The 21232-nt window shown below is 40.0% G+C and overlaps 1 protein-coding gene across 2 annotated transcripts in view; it reads left to right on the top strand.

The window, feature by feature from the left end:
- Positions 1 to 20584, top strand: part of MAFF (MAF bZIP transcription factor F) — a 154017-nt gene extending 133433 nt beyond the window's left edge. For both annotated transcript variants that reach the window (XM_044068464.1, XM_044068456.1), the window contains exon 3: positions 12981 to 20584. In XM_044068464.1, the coding sequence (XP_043924399.1) occupies positions 12981 to 13409 (429 nt within the window). In that variant the 3' untranslated portion in view covers positions 13410 to 20584. The remainder of the gene's footprint in view (positions 1 to 12980) is intronic.
- The last annotated feature ends 648 nt before the right edge of the window (positions 20585 to 21232 follow it).

The raw sequence follows: 21232 nt of genomic DNA, 5'->3' as shown, positions 1-21232 counted from the left end.
GGACAGCTAAGCATGCACATAAACCAAAAGGAAATGCTGGCAGTGAGGCACGCAATCGAGGCATTCAAACCCTTCCTCCAACAAGGACACCTGCTAATAAGGACAGACAACACCACGGTCATGTGGTACATAAACAAGCAGGGAGGCACACATTCCTACCCTCTATGCCAGATGGCTATGAATCTGTGGGAACTATGCCTGAATCTCAGTATCCAACTACAGGCCCAATTCGTGCCAGGGAAAGAAAATGCACTGGCGGACAGCTTAAGCAGAACTACCATGGATGCACACGAATGGATGCTGCACCCAGACATCTAACTCATAGCAAAGACATGGGGAATGCCGGAGATAGATTTGTTCGCCTCCCCACTCAACAATCAACTGAAGACATTCTGCTCAAGGACATACCACCCACAAGCTTGGAGGGTGGACTCTCTCTCTTTCAGCTGGAAAGCCCTAACAGTATATGCCTTCCCACCTCTCCCATTGATGTGCAAGGTTCTACTGAAGATCAGGGAGGAACAGCCAAAAGTGATACTAATAGCTCCGGACTGGCCAAGACAACACTGGTATCCATTATTGAGAAGCATGTCTCAGGCAAAATCATGGCCTCTCCCCCTATGGCCTCTTCTTCTGGCGCAGAACAATTTCAAGACCCTGCATCCCAACTTGAAAACATTGCAGCTAACTGCCTGGAAAATTCCTTAAATCCCAAACAAACTATTTTATCTCAGAGGGTGAAGGACATTATCCTGGAGGCTCCCAGGCCTTCCACAAGGAAGACATACTCGGCTAAATGGAAGAGATTTCTCATTTGGAGCACATCAAAGGGCATAGATGTCACAGTGGCAAACCTAACACATATCCTGGAATACTTAGCAGAATTGTTCCACAATGGCCTGTCCTATTCTTCCATTAAGATTCATGCTTCAGCATTTTCAGCAGAATACAATGTGGATCCACCTATCTTCTCACACCCTCTCCTCAGACAATTTCTGAGAGGGATCAAAAATATTAAACCTCCAAGAAGACCCCCTCTACCTGCCTGGGATCTCAGCTTTGTGCTGGAGAAACTGACACTACCTCCTTTTGAACCAGCAGCATCAGCGGATCTACAGTTCCTATCTTGGAAAACTGCATTCCTTCTGGCAATCACTTCAGCAAGAAGAGTATCTGAGTTACAAGCATTAATGGCAGTGCAGCCTTTTCTTATTTTCCACCAGGACAGGGTGTCACTAAGAACCAATCCTACCTTTATGCCAAAGGTGGTATCTAGGGTATCCTTGAACCAAGCTATTCACTTGCCTACGTTCTTCCCTTATCCACAGAATAGAGGGGAAAAACTTTTGCACACCCTGGATATACACAGACAACTACGCTACTACTTGGACAGAACAAAAACTAGCAGAAAAACTGACCAACTTTTTGTAGCATATGCAACTAACTAGCAGAAAAACTGACCAACTTTTTGTAGCATATGCAACTGGGGTGCAAGGAAGAGCAATTTCCAAACAGACAATTTCAAAATGGATAGGAAATTGCATTCGCTTTTGCTACTCCTTTCATGGAAAGACAGTTCCTAAAAATATCAGGCCTCACTCCACAAGGGCCACGGCCACCACTACAGCCTTCCTACGGGGGGTGGCTACCAAGGACATTTTAGAAGCTGCTACTTGGAGCTCCGTGCATACATTTGCCAAGCATTGCAATCTACCTTTATACTCTAGATCCAGAGCAGGGTTTGCAACTGCAGTCCTGCAGGGGATCTTAACTACACCATCCTTTTCTTAGTACCTCCTCCCCCAGATTGGCTATGGTATTCTACCCATATGTTATGACTGCAGATGCATCCTTGAAGGACAAAGTACAGTTTTGTACCTACCATAAATGTAGATGTCCGATAGGTATGCATCTGCAGTCAGGATTACCCTCCCTCCTTCCCCTCTGTGGTATTCCTAGGGTGCTTACCCCTCTTTTAGCTAGCTGGGGGAATCTATTATGGTGTATTTGTTTGTTTATACATGTATATAATTTGCAAATGTTTGGAACTTCTCAGCATTTATCCAAATTTAGCCTTCCTAGAGGGCACCTGGCATCTGGGGCATGAAAAACTGAGGAAAATGGCGTCGGCTGATGCTTTTATACCCCAGACGCTCTGACGTCGGGGAAAGTGCGACATCAGCCGAGGCCAGACCCAGACTTTGGAATCCGGCCGACCGAAGGGCTGCCTGAGGCAGGACAACCCATATGTTATGACTGCAGATGCATACCTATCGGACATCTACATTTATGGTAGGTACAAAACTGTACTTTACTTTTCCAGACTCTGTATGTCAGAAGTTTAGAAGGCACAGAGTGGGGGGTTGATAGTGAGGCTACATCTGTGTTCTTATGTCCAAGCACTAGCCCAAGATGAGGTCCCATGCTGTCTTTCCTTCACCATTCCTATGTGAGGCAGCCAGGGGTCCATTCTTTGTGTTGTCACAGACCAGATGAGAGGACCTGTTCTTGTGCCCCTTCAGAGTGCTGTACATGACTCCCTTTTTGGACCACAGAAACCATTGCTGCAAGTCCTGAGACTTCAGATTAAGGCCTAAAATCCATTGTTATAAATGTAAGGTATTTTTGAAAAGTCCTCTGTACCCCATTACATGTGTAGCTGTGCTTCCCACATCCCTGTTACTGTACTCCAAAATATGAGGAATATTAGTATGTATTTCTCCTCATTCACACTTGAATTTCTGAGGATCACGATTATGACTCCAAGAATTTAGCCGGTATCCTCTCTACACTAATGCAGTATCCATCTGCAGCAAGCCTTGGAGTATTTGGGACATGTTGCATGATATTGACATTGCTTTTATAAGTGGGAGATCTGATTGAGTGATAAATTTTACCTATATGTGTTCACAGCTTGTGCTTTCCAGTGTCTGTTATTCTGGTCCTCTAAGTGGGATCGGGGGTAGTCACCTGCTTTAAGGTAACAGCACACCTGGACTTGATTACCAGTAGGCAATCCCAAAAACATGGCGTATGTAATGGGAAGTTAGTTTGTAGATTTCTTTGTTTAGCATCCATCTTGCTGAAAATATTCTTTCAAGAGTTTACTTGATTCTCTTGTGTGTTGGTTGACTTTAATATCTAGGTCAATGAAGAGTTAATGGGTCTTCCAAAAAAATTAATCCATATTATGAAGAAATTTGTGTTTGTTTATTCACTTCCACTGCAGCTGACCTTTACAGGTCATACTTCTGTATTCAAAGTGTGTATGGTATCTTTTGGCTTGGTGGTGTAACTAATCTCATGACTGGACTACCAGGTACATTTTTATGTTGGAGTTCCCCATGTATGGTGTGGTGACCTTGACCAGGTGGAGTTCAGGAATTTAAGTAAATCTGTAGTCATGATTTGATCTCTGCTGTCCACCACCACCATCTACTGTTTCATGGTGGTGTAGGTATTCTTAACTAGTGATAAGACTTTGAATTCTACTGTTGGGAATCATGCCCATTTTATGCATTCCTGATGTTCTTCATGTTTCACTGTTGCAGTCATTACATTTGGGTAATCTGCTGGCAGGATGCCCTCAGTCGGCCTAATTAACAAAGTCTTGGGTCCTGCATCGGTTGCTGTCCCTTCTTCCATGACGTCTGGTCGTCAGGAGTATAAAACATGCAGCCGACGTCATTACATCAGTCTTTCTTGCCGTGCAGAGCCCGAAGCAGAAGCAGTTCGCAAGTGCCAGTCGGCCAACTCCTGAAATTTTCATTTTCAAGTTTCAGAACCGAAGTCTTCAACTTAAAGCTTAAGTACCTCATTGGGGAAACTTTTTCTTGTTCTACTAAAAGTCAAACAGGACAAACCAGGGATGATTTTGATTGCTCCAGACTGGCCGCGCCAACAATAGTACCCCCTCCTGCTCAGTGTGTCACAAATATCTCCATGGCACCTGCCTCAGACCCCTTCCCTGCTGTCTCAGCAGGAGAACCAAATTCTGCATCCTCAGCTTCCAACATTGAACCTTGCAGCCTGGCTAATCACTTAAATTCACCCTTATCATCCCTCAGCAAACTTGTGATGGATGTCATCTTGGAGGTGAGGAGACCTAGTACTAGAAAATCATATGCTGACAAATTAGAAAAGATTCTGTGCCTGGAACAAATCTTTAGGGATGAGCACAGCAGCGCCCAGTATACCTCAGATTTTGCAATACTTAACTGAGATGCTTCACAAGGGCTTGTCTTTTTCCTCCATTAAAATCCACGCCTCAGCTATTTCAGCTCGTTATAACACAGAACCACCACTCTTCTCTCATCCACTGCTCAAGCAGTGTCTCAGAGGGGCAAATAACTTGAGACCACCCAGGAGAGCTCCTACCCCAGCCTTGGGCCTTAACTTTGTTTTGGAGAAACTCACTCTACCTCCTTTCGAGCCAGCTGCTACTGCAGACTTAAAATTTCTTTCTTGGAAAACAGCCTTCCTTTTAGCAATCACTTCAGCTAGAAGGATATCTGAATTACAGGCCCTTATGGCAGTGGAGCCTTTCATCATCTTTCAGGCGGACAGGGTATCTCTCAGGACCAAGTCATCCTTTATGCCCAAGGTGGTTTCCAGTGTGGCTCTTAATCAGTCCATTCATTTGCCAACCTTCTTTCCCAGTCCACAGAACAAAGGGGAATGGATTTTGCATTTCTTGGATGTGCACAGACAACTTAGATTCTACTTGGACAGGACTAAATCTCAAAGAAAATCTGAACAATTGCTGGTAGCATTTGCTGCAGGGGCAGAGGGGAAGGCTATTTCAAAACAAACCACTTCTAAATGGATAAGCCATTGCATTCATTTCTGCTATAAGCACCATGGAAAGCCTATCCCCCAGGGGATCAGATCTCACTCCACCAGGGCTGCATCTACTTCTGCAGCCTTTCTCAGAGGTGTCCCTACCAGGGATATCCTAGAAGCTGCTACCTGGATTTCTGTACATACTTTCACCAAGCATTATCATTTACCAATTTTCTCTAAATCCAGTGCTGGTTTTGCCACTGCTGTCTTACAGGGCCTTATAGCTGGCCCTAATGCTGTACAAACTTCTCCTCCCAACCATAGCTTTGGGAATCTACCCAAATGTAATGACTGCAACAGTGAAACACGAAAAACATAGTACAGTTGTGTACACTTACCATAAATGTAGATGTTAGAGTGTATTCATTGTTGCAGTTGTGGTTACCCTCCCTCCAGCCCCATATTTTTTTCTGGCTATACCACTACTTTCCTTTGCTATGCTTAAAAGCCTTTTTGGTGTATTTGCTTTTGGTTGGAGGTTTGAGTTTGTGTATTTGTGTTTATTTGCTCCCCATTAGGGGGTTACCTGACATCTGGGGCAAGAAAAACTGATGTAATGACATTGGCTGCATGTTTTATACCCGTGACGACCTGACTTCATGGAAGAAGGGACAGCAACCGACGCAGGACCCAAGACTTTGTTAATCAGGCCAACTTAGGGCAACCTTCCAGCAGATAACCCAAATGTAATGACTGCAACAGTGAATACACTTATGGTAAGTGTACACAACTGTACTTTCTCTACTGGGTCACATGACTACTGGATTAAGCTGCATATGCTTACGAGAGAGAAGGATAAAGGATGTCTCTTCAGTGAAAGAAGAACCAGTTTCAGTTTTTGACTGAGTGAGCTTCTTGCTCTTTTTACCAATTTTTGATCACTGCCTCACAGTAAGACGTTGTCCTGTTCAGTTCTCAGCTAGAGCGTCTTCTGTATGGAGACATGCGTGAATGGGCATACCTTCGTTGAAGGTTGTGCGTCAGGACTGGCAACTCGGCACGTAAAAATCTATTACCAATCATTAGCAGACCGGAGTTCCGCTGTGGCGACCCCTAACCGGGAAAAACCGAAAGACACAACAACATCAAAAGGCAGTTTTCTTGTCCAGTAAGATCCCAGCTGCTTCTGTCTGATATCCTGTTTTTATAGACAGGCTGTGCAGTCCAACAAGTCTTGCAACCTAGAATCCTTGTCTTCCATTTATGAGGCAGCTCCTCTGTACTTTGTAAATGAGAATGTTTCCATCATATTGGAGGTTGCTCACTTTGTCTAAACACATTGCATGGTTTCAACTTGAGTCTTTTAAGTAGTCATGGTACAAGAGTTTTTGATTCCGTATTGCAGTGAGTGTGTTTCCTTGATTTTGTTATTTGATTTTTGTCAAGTGGTATGGACCCATGTATTGGTGGGCTTGTTCTGGTTTGCCTGGAGATTTTAGATCATGTCATTTATTGAAATTGCCAAGATCTCATTGATGTCCATTATTTTTCCACCTTACTCAAAAAGGCCTTGGTGTCTCTGGTCCTCAGAAATAATGTTTGAGTCCTGGACTTGTTGAGAAATACTGCCCCATCACAAACCTTGTCTTTATATGTAAAGTACTTAAAGTTGTTTCTGTATAACTCTGTCCTTTTCCAGAGGATCACCTCTGGAGTTTATATGTCATAGCAAAGAAACTACTTCTCAAGAATGTCCAGCGACCTTCAGTTGGTGAAAGAGTAACTGTTTTATTTAGTCTTGGTCCTCCTTGATCTCATAGCTGTGTTTGACATGATGATCTACAGTATCTTAAGTCATACTGTAGTATCTCCGTTACCATCCACAACTTTTTTGCCTGTGTAAACTGTTCCAAAGAATGGCTTCTTGGATTAACCACGCCTCCTCTTAAAATTTTGGAGTGCTGCAAGGTTAGTATGGTATGCACTGTACATTTTTCTTAAGATGTATTCTTAACAGAGAATGGTGCATTTTTAAAAGATTCATGAAAGTTATCTTGAGTGTTGAAGTTACACAGGCCTGGGGTATTTTCTTTCAGTTGAATGTCTTATCTGCTTATTATGTATCCCATATGGACATACAATTCATCACAAAAGGTTTAGAATTTTTGCTTTTTCTATTGCTTTAGGCAGTATTTCACACATCAGTGACTCAAAGTAAAGTGGGCGGCCACAGTGGTGCAAGCGGTTAGCATTGTCGCCTCACAGCAAGAGGTTCTCTGGTTCGATTCTTGGCTGGAGTGCCTTCTGTGCGGAGTCTGCATGTCCTCCCTGTGGTCACATGGGTTTCCTCTGGGTGCTCCGGTTTCCTCCCACATCCCAAAGACATGCAGTAGGTGGATTTGACACTCTAAATTGGCCCTAGGTGTGAGTGTGTGCATGTGTGTGCCTTCTGTGGAAGGTTGGGCATCGGGCTGACAACTCAACGCCGTAAAACTCCACTGCCAATCATGAGCGGACAGATGATTCGCTGAGGCGACCCTTAACCAGGAAAAGCCAAAAGAAGAAGAAGTGACTCAAAGTAAAAATTGTTTCTTCCTTTTTGTTTCCTTAAAAACGCTTAACTGCTAAACTATAATTGTAATTATTTCAAACATTTCACAAACATCCCTTTCTATCCCTGTATATTTAAAAACAATTAATTGTCAGTACCCTGTACTTAGACAACCTGTTTTATGTTTATGGTACAAAGCTTTCCTGATATTGTAGTTCCCTTATGTGCAGTTCAGGTCAAAAATTATTATTGTGGGTAGCTTTAGCAGCTCCTAGTAATATCATTATTGGGGCAGATAGAGATTGCTTTTTCATTTCTTAGAGTTTTTGACTTTTTTTAATTTCATGTATATAAAGTCAAGTAAAAGAAAATAATATGCTGATGTTCAGATCCAAAAACAGTGGTTAACTTTTAAATTTTGGCCCAAAATATGATTATTACTAGAGAAATATGAAGACTATAGTCTGAGTAGTAGAAGATGATAGATGACAGGTTATATTATTATTACAGGACACCTTTTTCATCTTGGTTTGATATGTTTGCCTATAATTTGTGAATGTAGGGAGGGCTTGGCTCTCACCATATGGAAGAGGACAAGTGACATAAATAATACATTGTAAACAGAGCAATGTTTCTTTTAAATGAAGTAAGTGTTTCTATTCAATTCTGTCTTTTTCATTAAGATCAGAAGTGTACCTGGCAATGTTATTGGAGCAGGCTTATTTAATGAGCTGTCAAATGTAGTACATATAAAAAAGGAGGGCTAAGAGAAGACCAGTCGGAGAGTATTTGCCCTTTGTGAAAGGGGACTTGGAGCATAGGCCAGTGGTTCTGGGAGGGTGAATCAACTACAGTGAAGGAATACCTGAAAGATGAAACTGGACATTGTTCCTGACAGAGGAATCCAAAGATGCCTAGTAATGGGGACTGTTCCCCATCTGTTTTAGTGCAAGACTAAAGTAAAGGTACCATCTGTACCTTTGGTTGAACCTCAACACATTGCCTTTGTTTGAAAGAATCTGTATTTAGTTTGCACCCATGTAGTGACATTGCTGAGCACTTATCAGTGGGAGCACCAACAGCTCTGGATCCCCTCATTATTGTAATGTAGTAATTAACCCAGCCCTACCATCACGCCTAATGGGTGAAACCTTTTTATGAATTGCTGTTGGGCTTGATGGTGGAGCAGAACATTGATGGAAACGGCAGCATACCCTGTTACGTAGTTACTAATCAATAGGAGAGTCAACTTGTCTATTAGAGGCTTCCTGATCTTACCGGTTTTCTATCCTCAATTTTTTTCCCCAGCATTCTTTCCATTAACCACCATAATTTTTGCTTGCTCTACTTATCAGGATATATTAAACTTTTTACTGAGTTGTTTCCGTCTGCACTTTGTAAAATTGTCATGTGACAGAGCTGTTCCTCTTTCAAAAATACTGATGTGCATTGGCTCCGTGACATAAAAGATGGAGCCCATACTGCAACCCAGGCAACATGAGATTGACTTGCAGCTTGGGTGCTGGAGAAACCAAGGAGAGACTCGAGGGAAGGAGCAGATTTGTTGTTTAACCCATTTCTGGAGGGAGGAGTTTCTGTCTGTGTTGAAAATATGTTCCTGGTGTTGTGCTATAATTGCCGAACAAAGTACTAGTAAAACTGTGGCATCTGAAGGAGTTAGGCTCAAGTTAGATGACATTGCATGAGGTGGTGTGCATACAATCTCTGCCCAGTTGGGGCATACCAAAAAATCCTCCCTAGCATGTAGGGCTAGTGTGTGTGTGTGATGCTGCAGACTTCTCTACTCCACTTCCCCTGCCCAACCTACCGTTGGTACTGTCCCAGCCCATGGGGATAGCACTAGAGTCATGAAGTAAAAATGGTGTAGCCAGGCAGCTGTATGCAAATGGGGGCGGGAGTACTGCTGTGCATAGTACACCGCTACTTACTGTTACTGATGTGTATTTTACACCACTGCATACTGTTACTGATGTGCATTTTACACCACTGCGTACTGTTGTACTGTTACTGATGTGCATTTTACACCACTGCGTACTGTTACTGATGTGCATTTAACACCACTGTGTACTGTGCATACCCAGTGCCATTCGTAGAAGTCAACCGGCATCTGTATGGTGCTCTTCATTGATGAAATCCATGTCTGTAAATCATGGCAGCATACTAAACATAGTGCTTAGATTACATTTATGCAGCTGCACAATATGTTTGAGTCCACTAGTGAAATTCCCTGGGCTGCAGTTAAGGCTTCATCCATCCACACCATGAAGTCTACCTACTCCCAATAAATTCCTCATTGTCCTCATCTGCCATTTTCATTTATTCTTCCCTCCTATTTATCTTTCTGAGCTTACCTTCTAAAGGTTTCTGTTTTACCTTTCTGACCCTGGCTACAAGCTGTCATTGGCTTTGTATCTTGTATTCGTTTATGAATGCTTCATACTCCTATGTTTCTGAAACCACTTTGTCTCATACTTCCTTCATATGCCCTTCACCAGCAAAAATAAGTAGTTCATATTACTCTCTACAGTGCATTAAAGGCCTATTTTTTAATTAACCAAATGTTTGATTAGGGAGATGGTCTAACAAAATTTTCCATTGTTAATATGTAGCATAATAAATTTTCGCATCCTCTAGTCCATATTCCCAAACTGTTTACAGTCTTAATTAAAATGGATTCTCTCTCATAAAACTGGTTATTTTTTCCAAATCATTTTTATACAGAAATGCATTTCCCACCATTATTTGCATTTTTTTATTCTATTCAGTGTCAAAATATAGATAGTAGAGTCCTAGAGGCAAACGTTTCTGACCTTTGTCAACACACTTTCAACTGGTAAGCAAATCAGCCATCATACAGAGATTCATTCCTGATAAATTAGAGCTCTTGCATGTGTTAACTGAACTACCAAGCAACCTACTTTATTATCTCCAAGAAGGTACCTATTGGCAGATAATGAAATCATAACTTGAATCTGTATTGTGGCGCACTTTGACCTGGTTATCTCCCGTGATACTAACAAATGTTCTGATTCTCACAGATCTGCCCCACTACACTGTCTCTTGTCTCTGCACTTGCAGCCTTTCCTGTCATGTTTTTTTCTTGCTCAGCTTCAGGGCTACCTTATGGCTCAGCACAGCATGCTAAGCCATCCTTTGGAGTCTCTCATCTTTAATGAAGTGCAGCATCATGATGAAAGTATGTCACCAGCACAAGGTCCATTGGTAGCCTTCATCGGAGAGAGTACATATACATGCACAGGAGGAAGATGCTGTTGGTCCCAGCCGTAATGCTGGAAGCTCATCCACCTCCCAAGATGGGGGTGGGGATAAGCCATACATGATAGGCTACACAGGTACCCTCAGTGCTGGGAGGTTGGTGAAGGAGCAAATAATGCCCCCATGCCTGTCTGTATGATGGCCCTTGTAGATGGCTGTCAACTCCATACTGTACTGTGATGATCCTGTAGTGTAAGGAGAATTAATGGGTAGAGGGTGAGTGGAGAGTGGGAAGCCCATCACCAAGACGTGCAAAATGACAATGCCCCTATTCCGAAGACTGCAGCTGTATGCATCTGGCTCACATCTTCTGTAAGTGTAGAAGACAAAGGATATTGCTTGTTGGGTGGAGAAACTGCTAGAAGAAATGTTCTGTAAACTCATCATCCCATCTCATTTTACCCTCCCTACCTTGAGTTACTGTTATTTTCAGAAAAGGTTGTACCTTGTACAAGACTTGTAATATACAAGTTTGGATAGTTTATCCCTTTGTGTGTCAGATCTGGTGTCTGATTACAAAAGCTATGTATAAAAGCTGAGTAAATGCTTTCACCAAGATGTTGAACTCATTCATTGAAGGTCAGAGATTCCAAAAGATGGCTTGGCATGCTGTGCTGAGCCTTAAGGTAGCCCTGCAAAATCTCTCCTTTGCTCAGAGAGCCTTTGTGTCTTTCGGCTTTTCCCGGTTAGGGGTCGCCACAGTGGAACTCCGGTCCACTAATGATTGGCAGTAGAGTTTTACGTGCTGGCTTGCCGGGTCTAACACACAACCTTCAACAAAGGAATGCCCATTCACGCATGTCGTCACACAGAAGACGCTCTAACTGAGAATCGAACGGGCAACGTCTAACTGTGAGGCGGCACCACCACTGCAGAGAGCCTTTACACTTCGCAGTAATGCTTTTTTGACAACACTTGAGAGTATTGCTAAGGGAGGAGCCTGGCATAAGGGAGGATGATTTCAAATTCTACAGAAAATGCATATTTAAAGTTTGATATTGGCTGTAGCTTTGCAGGTCTTTACAGTAGTGCATTGGCCATCTTGTGTTTATCCCAAATGTACAGAATAGGGTTAATAATCTAATAACCTGGCATGTAAATCTTCGCTGTAGGGCTTCCTCATCCCTGGTTTAAGTTTACAAGGTTTATAATGTTTTAGGGCTTCATACAAGATCTTCACCAGCTAACTTCCAAGAAAAGAAAGTCCGGAAGACCCAGTCTCAATGCCATGGATCCACCTTGTTTTTAAAATTCTGTAGACTGTCTGCTCACCTTAATTCAGCAGGCAATCTAATCAATCTTATAGATTGCATGATTCCCACTGGAGAATATGGTGCATAAACATGTGAGCCATCACTTCCTCTCCTTCCTCCTTTGTTGTGAGTCATGGTGTGCCATCTTCCGTTATGTTTAACCATCAAGTAGATAAGAATAACAGCTTGTAAGTGGGGGTCCTGGCTGCCCATGATAGATAAGTTTGGATAAAAGCTTTATTAGTGATGTACTACTAATGAGACTCCCTGTCTCACTGTAAGCTAAGCATATTTGGTTGGAGTTTGAAGCATTTTAACTGTGTAGGTGGGAGAAATAATAGAACTTTTTTTCTCCTAGCTTTAGTGATGTGTAAAAGAGTTCTAGTTGAAGAGGTTTTTCCAGGAAATATTTTTAATTGTGGGCTGTGACTTCTTAGGAAAACCACATAATGTTAAATCCTGAGACCAGAAAGAGAATTGATAGCTCAGAGTTATATCAGCCTTTGAGGCTAGGGCATATTTCTTGATATAAGGGATATTTATTCCTTTGTAGTTTAGAGGAGTCTGAATATTTGCTAAATAATTTCTGAAAATGTAAATTTATATTTATACCCAATCTCCCAAGGTTTTTTTTTTTTTTTTTTGTGCACCTTCATTCTCAACATATTCGCTTTATACTATGAACAACTACCCTGTCTGTGTATGAAAAACTTCAAATGTCTGATAATGTGGGCTGCTTATGGGTATGTACTGTTACAGCAATGAGTTGTTGCATCTAGTAGTCGGAACACATGTTCTGCTATAGTTCTATTGCACTAATTATTTCCAGTTTTTAAAGTGTACATAGGGTGTCTGCTGAAAAATAATGGCATTCAGAAGCATATCGTGACAGCCAAGTTAAGGATAAGTAATCAAATGTATAAATTAGTTGTACTATATAGAATATTTTATATTAAGTAATGTAAACGTGTAAATATATCATAGTGTATATAAGCTTTTGATGGGCTAGTCTCATTATTTTTAATTGTTTTGAAAAATTAATGTATTGCTATTTCTTATTTCTTAACCCTGTGTTTTTTTTTGGTTTTTTTTTATAGATTAAGAGGGAGATGGGTGAGAACACACCTGTGCTTTCCGATGATGAGCTGGTAACAATGTCTGTGAGGGAGCTAAATCATCACCTTCGGGGGCTGACAAAGGAAGATGTGATCCGACTGAAACAACGCAGGCGCACACTAAAGAACCGTGGCTATGCAGCCAGCTGTCGTGTTAAGCGTGTCTGTCAGAAAGAAGAACTGGAGAAGCAGAAATCTGAGCTTGAGCGAGAAGTGGATAAACTAGCTAGAGAAAATGCCAACATGAAGCTTGAACTGGAGGCTCTGCGCTCCAAGTATGAGGCACTTCAAAGCTTTGCGAGGACAGTGTCACATGGCACTATCACTCCCACCAAAGTTACCACTACCAGCGTCATCACTATTGTCAAGTCAACAGGCAACAACAAAGCTACACAGGGCTCTTACTCCTAGCTGAGAAAAAGTGACCTAATGTACTTTATTGTACTGTAGGTGCCCATATTGGTTTCTCACTTTTGGGACCCGATTCATCCTAGATCAAACAAACTTCAAAATATCCCGTAAGCTGTAATGTTGCCAATCGTGTAAGTCAGAGACATTGTTGTGCAACAGAAACAACACAGAGGAAAGCACTGTACTTTTAAAATGGTTATGTTGTGTTCTGCTACTGTAGAAGCACAGAATAGTTCTGAAACTCCAGTTGTACTTTGTATGGCATCAGCGGTTTGAACTGTAAAATCTTTTTGGAAGAATGACTATTGAAATATAATGAGATTTACTTTGTGGTTCTGCAAGATGGCTAGCTTCTGCCTCAGGTTGTATTGTAGTTATTTGCAGCATAGCTTTCAGGTTGTTTATGCATATATGACAACAGCTACTAGCTCACTGATTTATCTTTTTAACCTTTCTGCATTCCATTTTGCAGGTATTTGATGTGCAGAGTGTGAGATATGGGTATGACCAGCAGACAGCTAACTGTTGGTATGAGTCATGTCCATATTTTTGGAGACTCTCTCTCCACTATTCCACTCATGCACAGAGTATCCCAAAATGTTTTTGAAAGTCTGCTTTTCTTATTTGATTCATCTATTAGGCAGTGGAATTTCAGATGTGAAGTAAAGTTAAAATGTTTGTTTAAATTCTGTTTGTGTAGTAAGCACAATTTAGCTGTAAAGCACTTACAGTAGCACCTTCTTGAAAAAAAAAAATGAAAATATATTTCTGTGGCAGAATGCGTTTCTGTGGCACTTGTCATTTTAGTTTTCAAGAGAAAGAGAAAGTGAGCGAGAGAGGGAGAGAGACCACTGATTCACACAGCACTGAGATTACTCCAGATGGATCCTGGTGTTAAATGATCATCCATCCAGAGATTTTTTAGCTCATTTTAGTAAGGTCTAGTTATGTTGAATAAGAGAAAAGTTGAAAGTAGGCTTATTATTCAGATTTTTTGTTATTTCCCTTAAAGCAGAGCAGATTCCTGCCCTTTTATTTGCATTCTTGTAAAGATTAGACTTTTGGTGTTTTTCTGTCCTCTCTAATACAGTATTTTACCTAAGGAAGCATTGCCTTCATTTTCTTGCCACAAGTCCAGATGTGTTTTGTTGATTTGTTTCGAGCGGTGCAGAATTCAGTTTTATTTACTGGACTAGACTCCTTTTATTGGGCCAAAAGGAGTACGTCTGTCTCTGTATATTTTTCGTATTTATTGTCTTCAAATGCTGCACTGATTTTTCTATTGTGGTTCTTTCAGTGGGTTCCTGTACATCATACAGTTGATATATACTAATGCCAAAAATGTGTCTTTTGACTAGCTGTAGTCAGGAAAGTTTGCAAGGTACACACAAACATGATCACAGATGTGTAAATCTATCCCCATACTTAGTGGCTTGAATTCATGTTTCAGTTCTGACACTGCATGCAGCTTTGGGGTGCTGTGCTTCTAAGGTGCTGACCTTTGTTTGTAGGAGATCTTAAAACTCTGGCTGTTATCTGTATGAGTTATTAGTAACTTTTTTAAGATCCCTTGGAATTTATTTGAATATACTTAGGGGTGTTACCTTATTGCCCTGACTAAATTTCCCTTCATCAGACTAAGTATTGCCGCAAGTTTCCTCTGAAAACAAACCAACAGCTTAATCAGAGTTACCTAATCACCGTTATGAAATTAAGTAAATATTTTGTTGCAAGTCTAATGTCCGTTCACTGTAGGGAGAGTGTGACTGACAAGAGAATACAAGCCAGTCAAAGTTTGGTTAAAACAGGCAACTTTTGTTATAGTATGTCTTTAAGCTGGAATGTTTGTAAAATTTTGAGAAGTAACAAACTTTATTTGAAAATGTTATCTAGGAAAAGAGAACATAAGCCAGTGATGTGAAATATATTTGGGCTCCATGTAACTTGACCCAAACTTATTTTCCCTTCTTGTTTTGAGAAGATCTTTGTGTTTGTTGCCTGCTGAGACACCAGAAGTAGTATCTCTTGTTGTACGAGACACCAGAAGTAGTATCTCTTGTTGTACTCAAGTCCATGAGTGGAGTTACTTGGGGTGAGAGGATATTAGCAACTACAACACATATCTGCCTGTCATCTTGTAGAGAATCTGTCAAATACATCTGTTTCTCTGTATTTCATTCTGGTGGCATTAAGGAGATATTTTATTTATTGCATTATATTCGGAAGAGACTTTAAACCATGATCCAATCTGCTGAAGTTGGTGGTAGGTCAGGTGGATGTAAAAGATCCTATGGCGTCTACTGAAAAGAGTAGGAGAGGTTTCCTAATACCCTGACCACATTTTTGTTGGTAATATAAACACCACCTTGGGTTTCCACTGAAGAGGCCACTGGCATAGTGGGAGTAAGCTGATCAGCAAAGAATAAATAAATGTGCCTTACTGTCTATTTTTTCATCTTCTGACACACCCTTTATCTTTTTGAAAGTTGCAGGGGACTCCAAGCCTATCCCAGAAAGCAGGTAGGGTATGGCAGCTTATGGATTCTGAGCAGTGCAGCAGCCTTTTACAGGAAGCATGCATCTATGGGCAGTCTGTGGGATTATCTCACTTGTTTGACCATATCTTTGGGATGGGAGAAGCAAGAGGGGCCCATTCAAGGGGGATATGCAGACTTTGCTTAGCATGTACTGCAGCTGAGAAGTAAACTGGAGAACACAGAACTTTGAAGCATCAGCACTAACCAGTGCACCAGTGCGCCACCTGATAGAGAAATTAGTCAAACAAGGCTACAGAGTGTTTCCATCTAGTGTCGTAATTGTGAGAGGGCCAAGTGCTTAACTAATATCACTTGCCATAAACACTGCATATGGGATTTGTCTCGTGTCCTAAAGTGTAGCAACCTGAAAGTTAACTGTGGTGTTATGATGTACTGGGAGTGTAGTCCTCCGGCATGAAGGGTGATGGTCTGTCCTCATACAAAAGTGGCAGCTCATATAGCAGTCAACCACTTTGCATGCGAGTGACTTGTTTTAAAAAGACTTGATTTTCAGTGGGCTGGCATAGATTATTTTCATCCTGACTGCACCATAGTACTTTTTATAGAGGTGTCAGAATGGTTTTGGTATTAAGATGCACACACATTACCTTTCTAAATTACTGACATGAAATGAGATAGGCATGGTAAAGTCATACAAACACTTGAAGGGTGGATGAAGTCACATGGCGCTATATGTTGTAGACCACTTTCCCAGTGCTTCCTATATCACAGGGTCCTGATGTCATACTGGAGTTGCCATCCTCAATCAGTGTCATTGATGAGCTATTCTGATACTGAAATATTAGTAAAAGGCAGTTCATCAGTAGCAGCACCCCCCTCCCTAAAAAAAAAAAAAAGAGCTCCTGAATTCCACATGATTAGTCTGTGACATTGAAGAGGTGAAGCATATGTCAGTGGAAATGGTGAGAGAGTGATTCCAGGGATGTTGAGATGACGTGAAGAGAATATTTGGAAAGGGAAAAGGCTCAGGAATGTATGTAGTGGGGCTTCAGAGAGCTGCATATAGGCAAGGTATATGGATGTGTTAAATGGTTAATGAGGAGCGTGCGGTAACCAGATACTAAGGCCAGAAAACGTGTGTGAAAGTAAGAAACGTTTTACTGACATCTTGGACTTGATTTTCAGGTGTGTGATCTGTGAAGTGAGAATATTCTAAGAAAGCAATGAGTAATGGTATAAAATAGGATAGAGTATCTGTTGTTGTAAGGTGTAAAAGTGCATTTACAGTTGAGAGTAAACCATTGAGAAGTTTTCTGAACAAGGAGGACGCAGTCTGTTTTGGTTTGGATGTGAGAACCCTTGACTGTCGTATTTTAAACTTCAGTGACTTTTATGCAAAATTGTCCCATACCATTCAATGCCTGTATTCATTTATGAACTGTAGTAACCTTATGGTGTAAAGGTAATTGGAAAGCAAACAAGCGCACAAACCTGAAAGGTTGCTCTACCAGATGGCATATTTTTTGGTACCTGCTTTGTGTTGGAGTGTATGTTTCATAATGTGTAACGCAAACCATTCCATCATTAGGAGGGTCCTGCTGCAGCTTAAGTAAACTGCAGCAAAGCTAAGTAAGAGGTTGTGAGGTGGCTAAACATTTGACAATGGAGCACCATAAGTTGTTGTAAGGTGTTACCTATGTACATTTCATAAATGTGATTAACTTTTAATGGTGGATCCAGTTGTAACTATGTATCAAAGCTGTTTTGTCAGGATTTAAATAGTGTCTTTAAAGCATTTTATGTGCAGATTTTTCCATAAATATGTCCTCAATGTGTTTGTTATATGGTTAATAACTTGACAGATGATGCTGATGGTATGACAACACTGCTGGTCTTAGTTTTCATGATCCCATAATTTGACAGACCTGTTTAGTTCATCAGAGTTTCATGCACTAGGTGTATGAATTGACAGTCAGTTCTGCAGGTAGGCACCCTAGACTACACCATAACATGCATGGTTTTTGCTTTTGAACTTAGTTATGCACTTGTTTTTGTGTCACATGTACTATTATTTTGCATACTTCCCTGCTGCTTCCGTATATTTTTGTGCTTGTTTTACAAGTTCGTTAACATTCCAGCAAATGTTCAAACTGAAATGGACTATATAAATGTGTTACATCTGCTGTAAATGGGAGGTAGAGTTAACAGACCTCTGCAGAACTCCGGACCCACAGTGAGATCTCAGAATATATTTATGGGGGTTATGTATTTGTAGACATATGTACTTGTAGTTAGGATAGCTCCCCATGTGTTTTTAAGTTGTTAGCTTAGACCTTTGATAGTTGTCACTTGTCAGACCTCCGATAACTACTGGCTTGACTCTGCTTACAGAATGCAGCAGGTTTGGAATACAAGAAAGGCCACCATTCTGCATTTACCTTGTTTTGTGGTGTTTGGTTTTGTGATGATTGAAGACCTCTTTATTCTATGAATGAAAGTTATAATTCTCACCTAAGGAATACACCAGCATATCATTTGTTAGGTTTACATTTCTTGTATGCGTAAAATATTGATATATAATATACATATTTTGTAAATTGTTTAAATGTACTTGTTATGCATATAAATCTAAAGTATTTAAAGAAATTCTTTTCACATAATTTCAAAGACATGCTGCTTTTATTTTTTGTTTTTATGTATTTTATGAATTTTGTTTTGTTAAGGTATTTCATCAGCATTTGGGAAATTTAATGTGTAATAGCATTTAACATTTTTTCAAATAAATTGATTTTTAACAGTCACAGGAAAGCCAAGGTCTTGTGAAACCATAAATTATAGTTAAATTGCACCAATCATAGCTATTTTTAAAGAAAAACAAAAGTTCTACCTTCACTTTATTGATTGACAACTTGCCAGTTAAAATGTCATCATCTGGTGATGATGAAGGAATTATTTTAGTGGGGTTATTGTTTCTGATTTCACATGCCCTACTTGTGAGCATCAAACTTGAGGCTCCTTTTATTTATTTGAATGTTAAGTTGAAGCAGTTTAAAGTTGTACTTATTTTAGTAAAAATAATGTCACTGTTGAATTGAATTGTAACACTTTTTGACTTATTGTCATTTACTTGAAACAGGCTTAGCATTTTGAATTTCCAAGCCACATAATCATTTTCAGCTGTTGTCAATTCATTGGTTTGTAAAACAAGATTTTTACTCTGCAATCTATACTGGGTGGTAACACATGCAGACAAGAGAACTGGTATCCTAACTGCAGTTTTTATTTGTTGTTTTTTTTTTTTTTTTCCCCTCCCCCAAATATATAAAGGTACCGGATTGGATGAAGTTGTAAACACTTTAGTTTTACTGAGGATGGAATGTTAGTACAACAGCTTGCTTATGTATTGTGTCTTGGAGAACATGCATTAAGCCTATAAATAGTACAGTGTACACTGCTAAAAGTTGCATGAAGCAAGTACAGCAATGTAAACATAATTTCACATATAAGCAAATATGATGCAATTATGTAAAATGCAGACAACCCTGCAAAATGAAATGTAGCGAAAGTAACAAGTTTCACTGCATTACTAGTAACATTTGGCCTGGACTAAAGGATCATCAATTTGTTACGCTGTTGTCATTTCATTACAGTTTTCTTGTCTGCAGTGTGGCGGATGTTTCTCTAGTCAGGAAAATGCATTGTTAAACTTGCTCTTTACAGTGCAGACAAACCAACATTTTATGTAGTAAATATGAAGGATGTGCACGTAGATTATTAATGAATTCTACTGTGGGAGATGGAGGACCATGCAGCCTTTCTCCTTTTTTGCATTTGTTGGTACATTTGGGTTCCATTTGAGTTATTCTAGTGTGTAACAACTGGATGCTACATGCACAATTAATTGATGCTACTTTCTTATATGCAGAATGTTCAGCCTGCACATACAAGTAATTTTAAATATCTTGTAGTTTACAAAAGAGATGTATTTGACACTTGTTTTGAAGAGGGCATTTTAATTTAATAATATTTGAAAACTATCTTGCTATATAGTTTCTTAGACAGTTGCTACATTTAAATTTAACAGTTTCCCATTTAATGGCTGTATTTTTAAGTGCTTCTTAGTGTTAGCTCAACACTAGTGTGCTGTTAATACTTTAGCAGATGTGAGTCACTTTGGACAACTGTGGGGGATTTTTCAGATGCATCAAAATGGATGATGACATACTGGTAAGGCAAGTGTTAACTGTCGCTGTTTTTGCGGTACCTTAGCACAGAGCTTTTATTAAGTAGTTTCTGAGCATTTATTTTCTGATTGCCTTTTATTTATTTATAAATTATTACTTTTAAAATTTATATGTTCAAATGTTGCATATGAAATATTTGTAGACAGTGAAACAAAATTTTTATCATTTTCTGTAAATATTTCTATTTATTTTTCTGAAAATAATGGCCTATGTTTTGTAGTTTACATCTAACATTAGCATCACTTTTCTTTACCACAGCTAACTCAAGTTTTGGACATCTTTTGCGCTGTTTAATGGCACATTGCTGCATCACTTTTTAAAGAAAAGGATAGTGTTATCATTTAATGTGATGTTCATTGTACAGGTCACTGAATGTAACTCTTGAGATCCATTTATTTTGTATACAGTGGAAATAAATGTTTTCCAAATAGTCTTTTTGTGTGCATGTATATTTTTCGTTCTTTTTCTGTTTTGTCTTGTTTTGATGACACTGACATACTTGTTTGTTGGGTATAAATTAGTTCTGGACAGAATTTCCCTTAGCAAGAAGCAGTCTAGAGGACCCTCTGTATACACCTGGGGCCCGATTCCAAAAGACTTGCTCATAGTGTAAGTGACCACTTACACTGAAAACAGGTCTTTTCAAATCTGGCCCACAGTGTAAGCCTGTTTATAGACAGGCCTTGAGTGGAAGTAAGTCACTTACATGGACAGCAAGTCTTTTAGAATCAGGGCAGACTTACACCGAGAGCAGCTCTTTTGGAATCGGGCCCCTGGTGTGTCCACCTGATTGCAGTACACAAAATATAAAAAGATGGCCTTAAATGCAACCCCACATTTAAATTTGGAGCTATGGAGAATGCTTCCATCCAACTGGCTATTTTTTTTTTTCGAGCCTGCATGATTTTTTGATGCCAGTTTATTGCTTTGGCAATATCTGACTTTATAATAAGGTATGCTCTGTAGTATAAAATAAGCTTTTTAGAGGCATAACTCTCACACTATCAATCAACTAACTGCAATATCTTCTGTACAAGCTGTGTGTACCCCTTATTAAGATATTTTTAGATCTTTAGTTTCC

This window comes from Protopterus annectens, chromosome 1.part0 (genome assembly GCF_019279795.1).
Source record: "Protopterus annectens isolate FY-2018-M chromosome 1.part0, PAN1.0, whole genome shotgun sequence".
NCBI classification, from domain to species: Eukaryota; Metazoa; Chordata; order Ceratodontiformes; family Protopteridae; genus Protopterus; species Protopterus annectens.
Note: the sequence above shows the minus strand (reverse complement) of the source record. Positions and strands in the feature narration are given on the sequence as shown.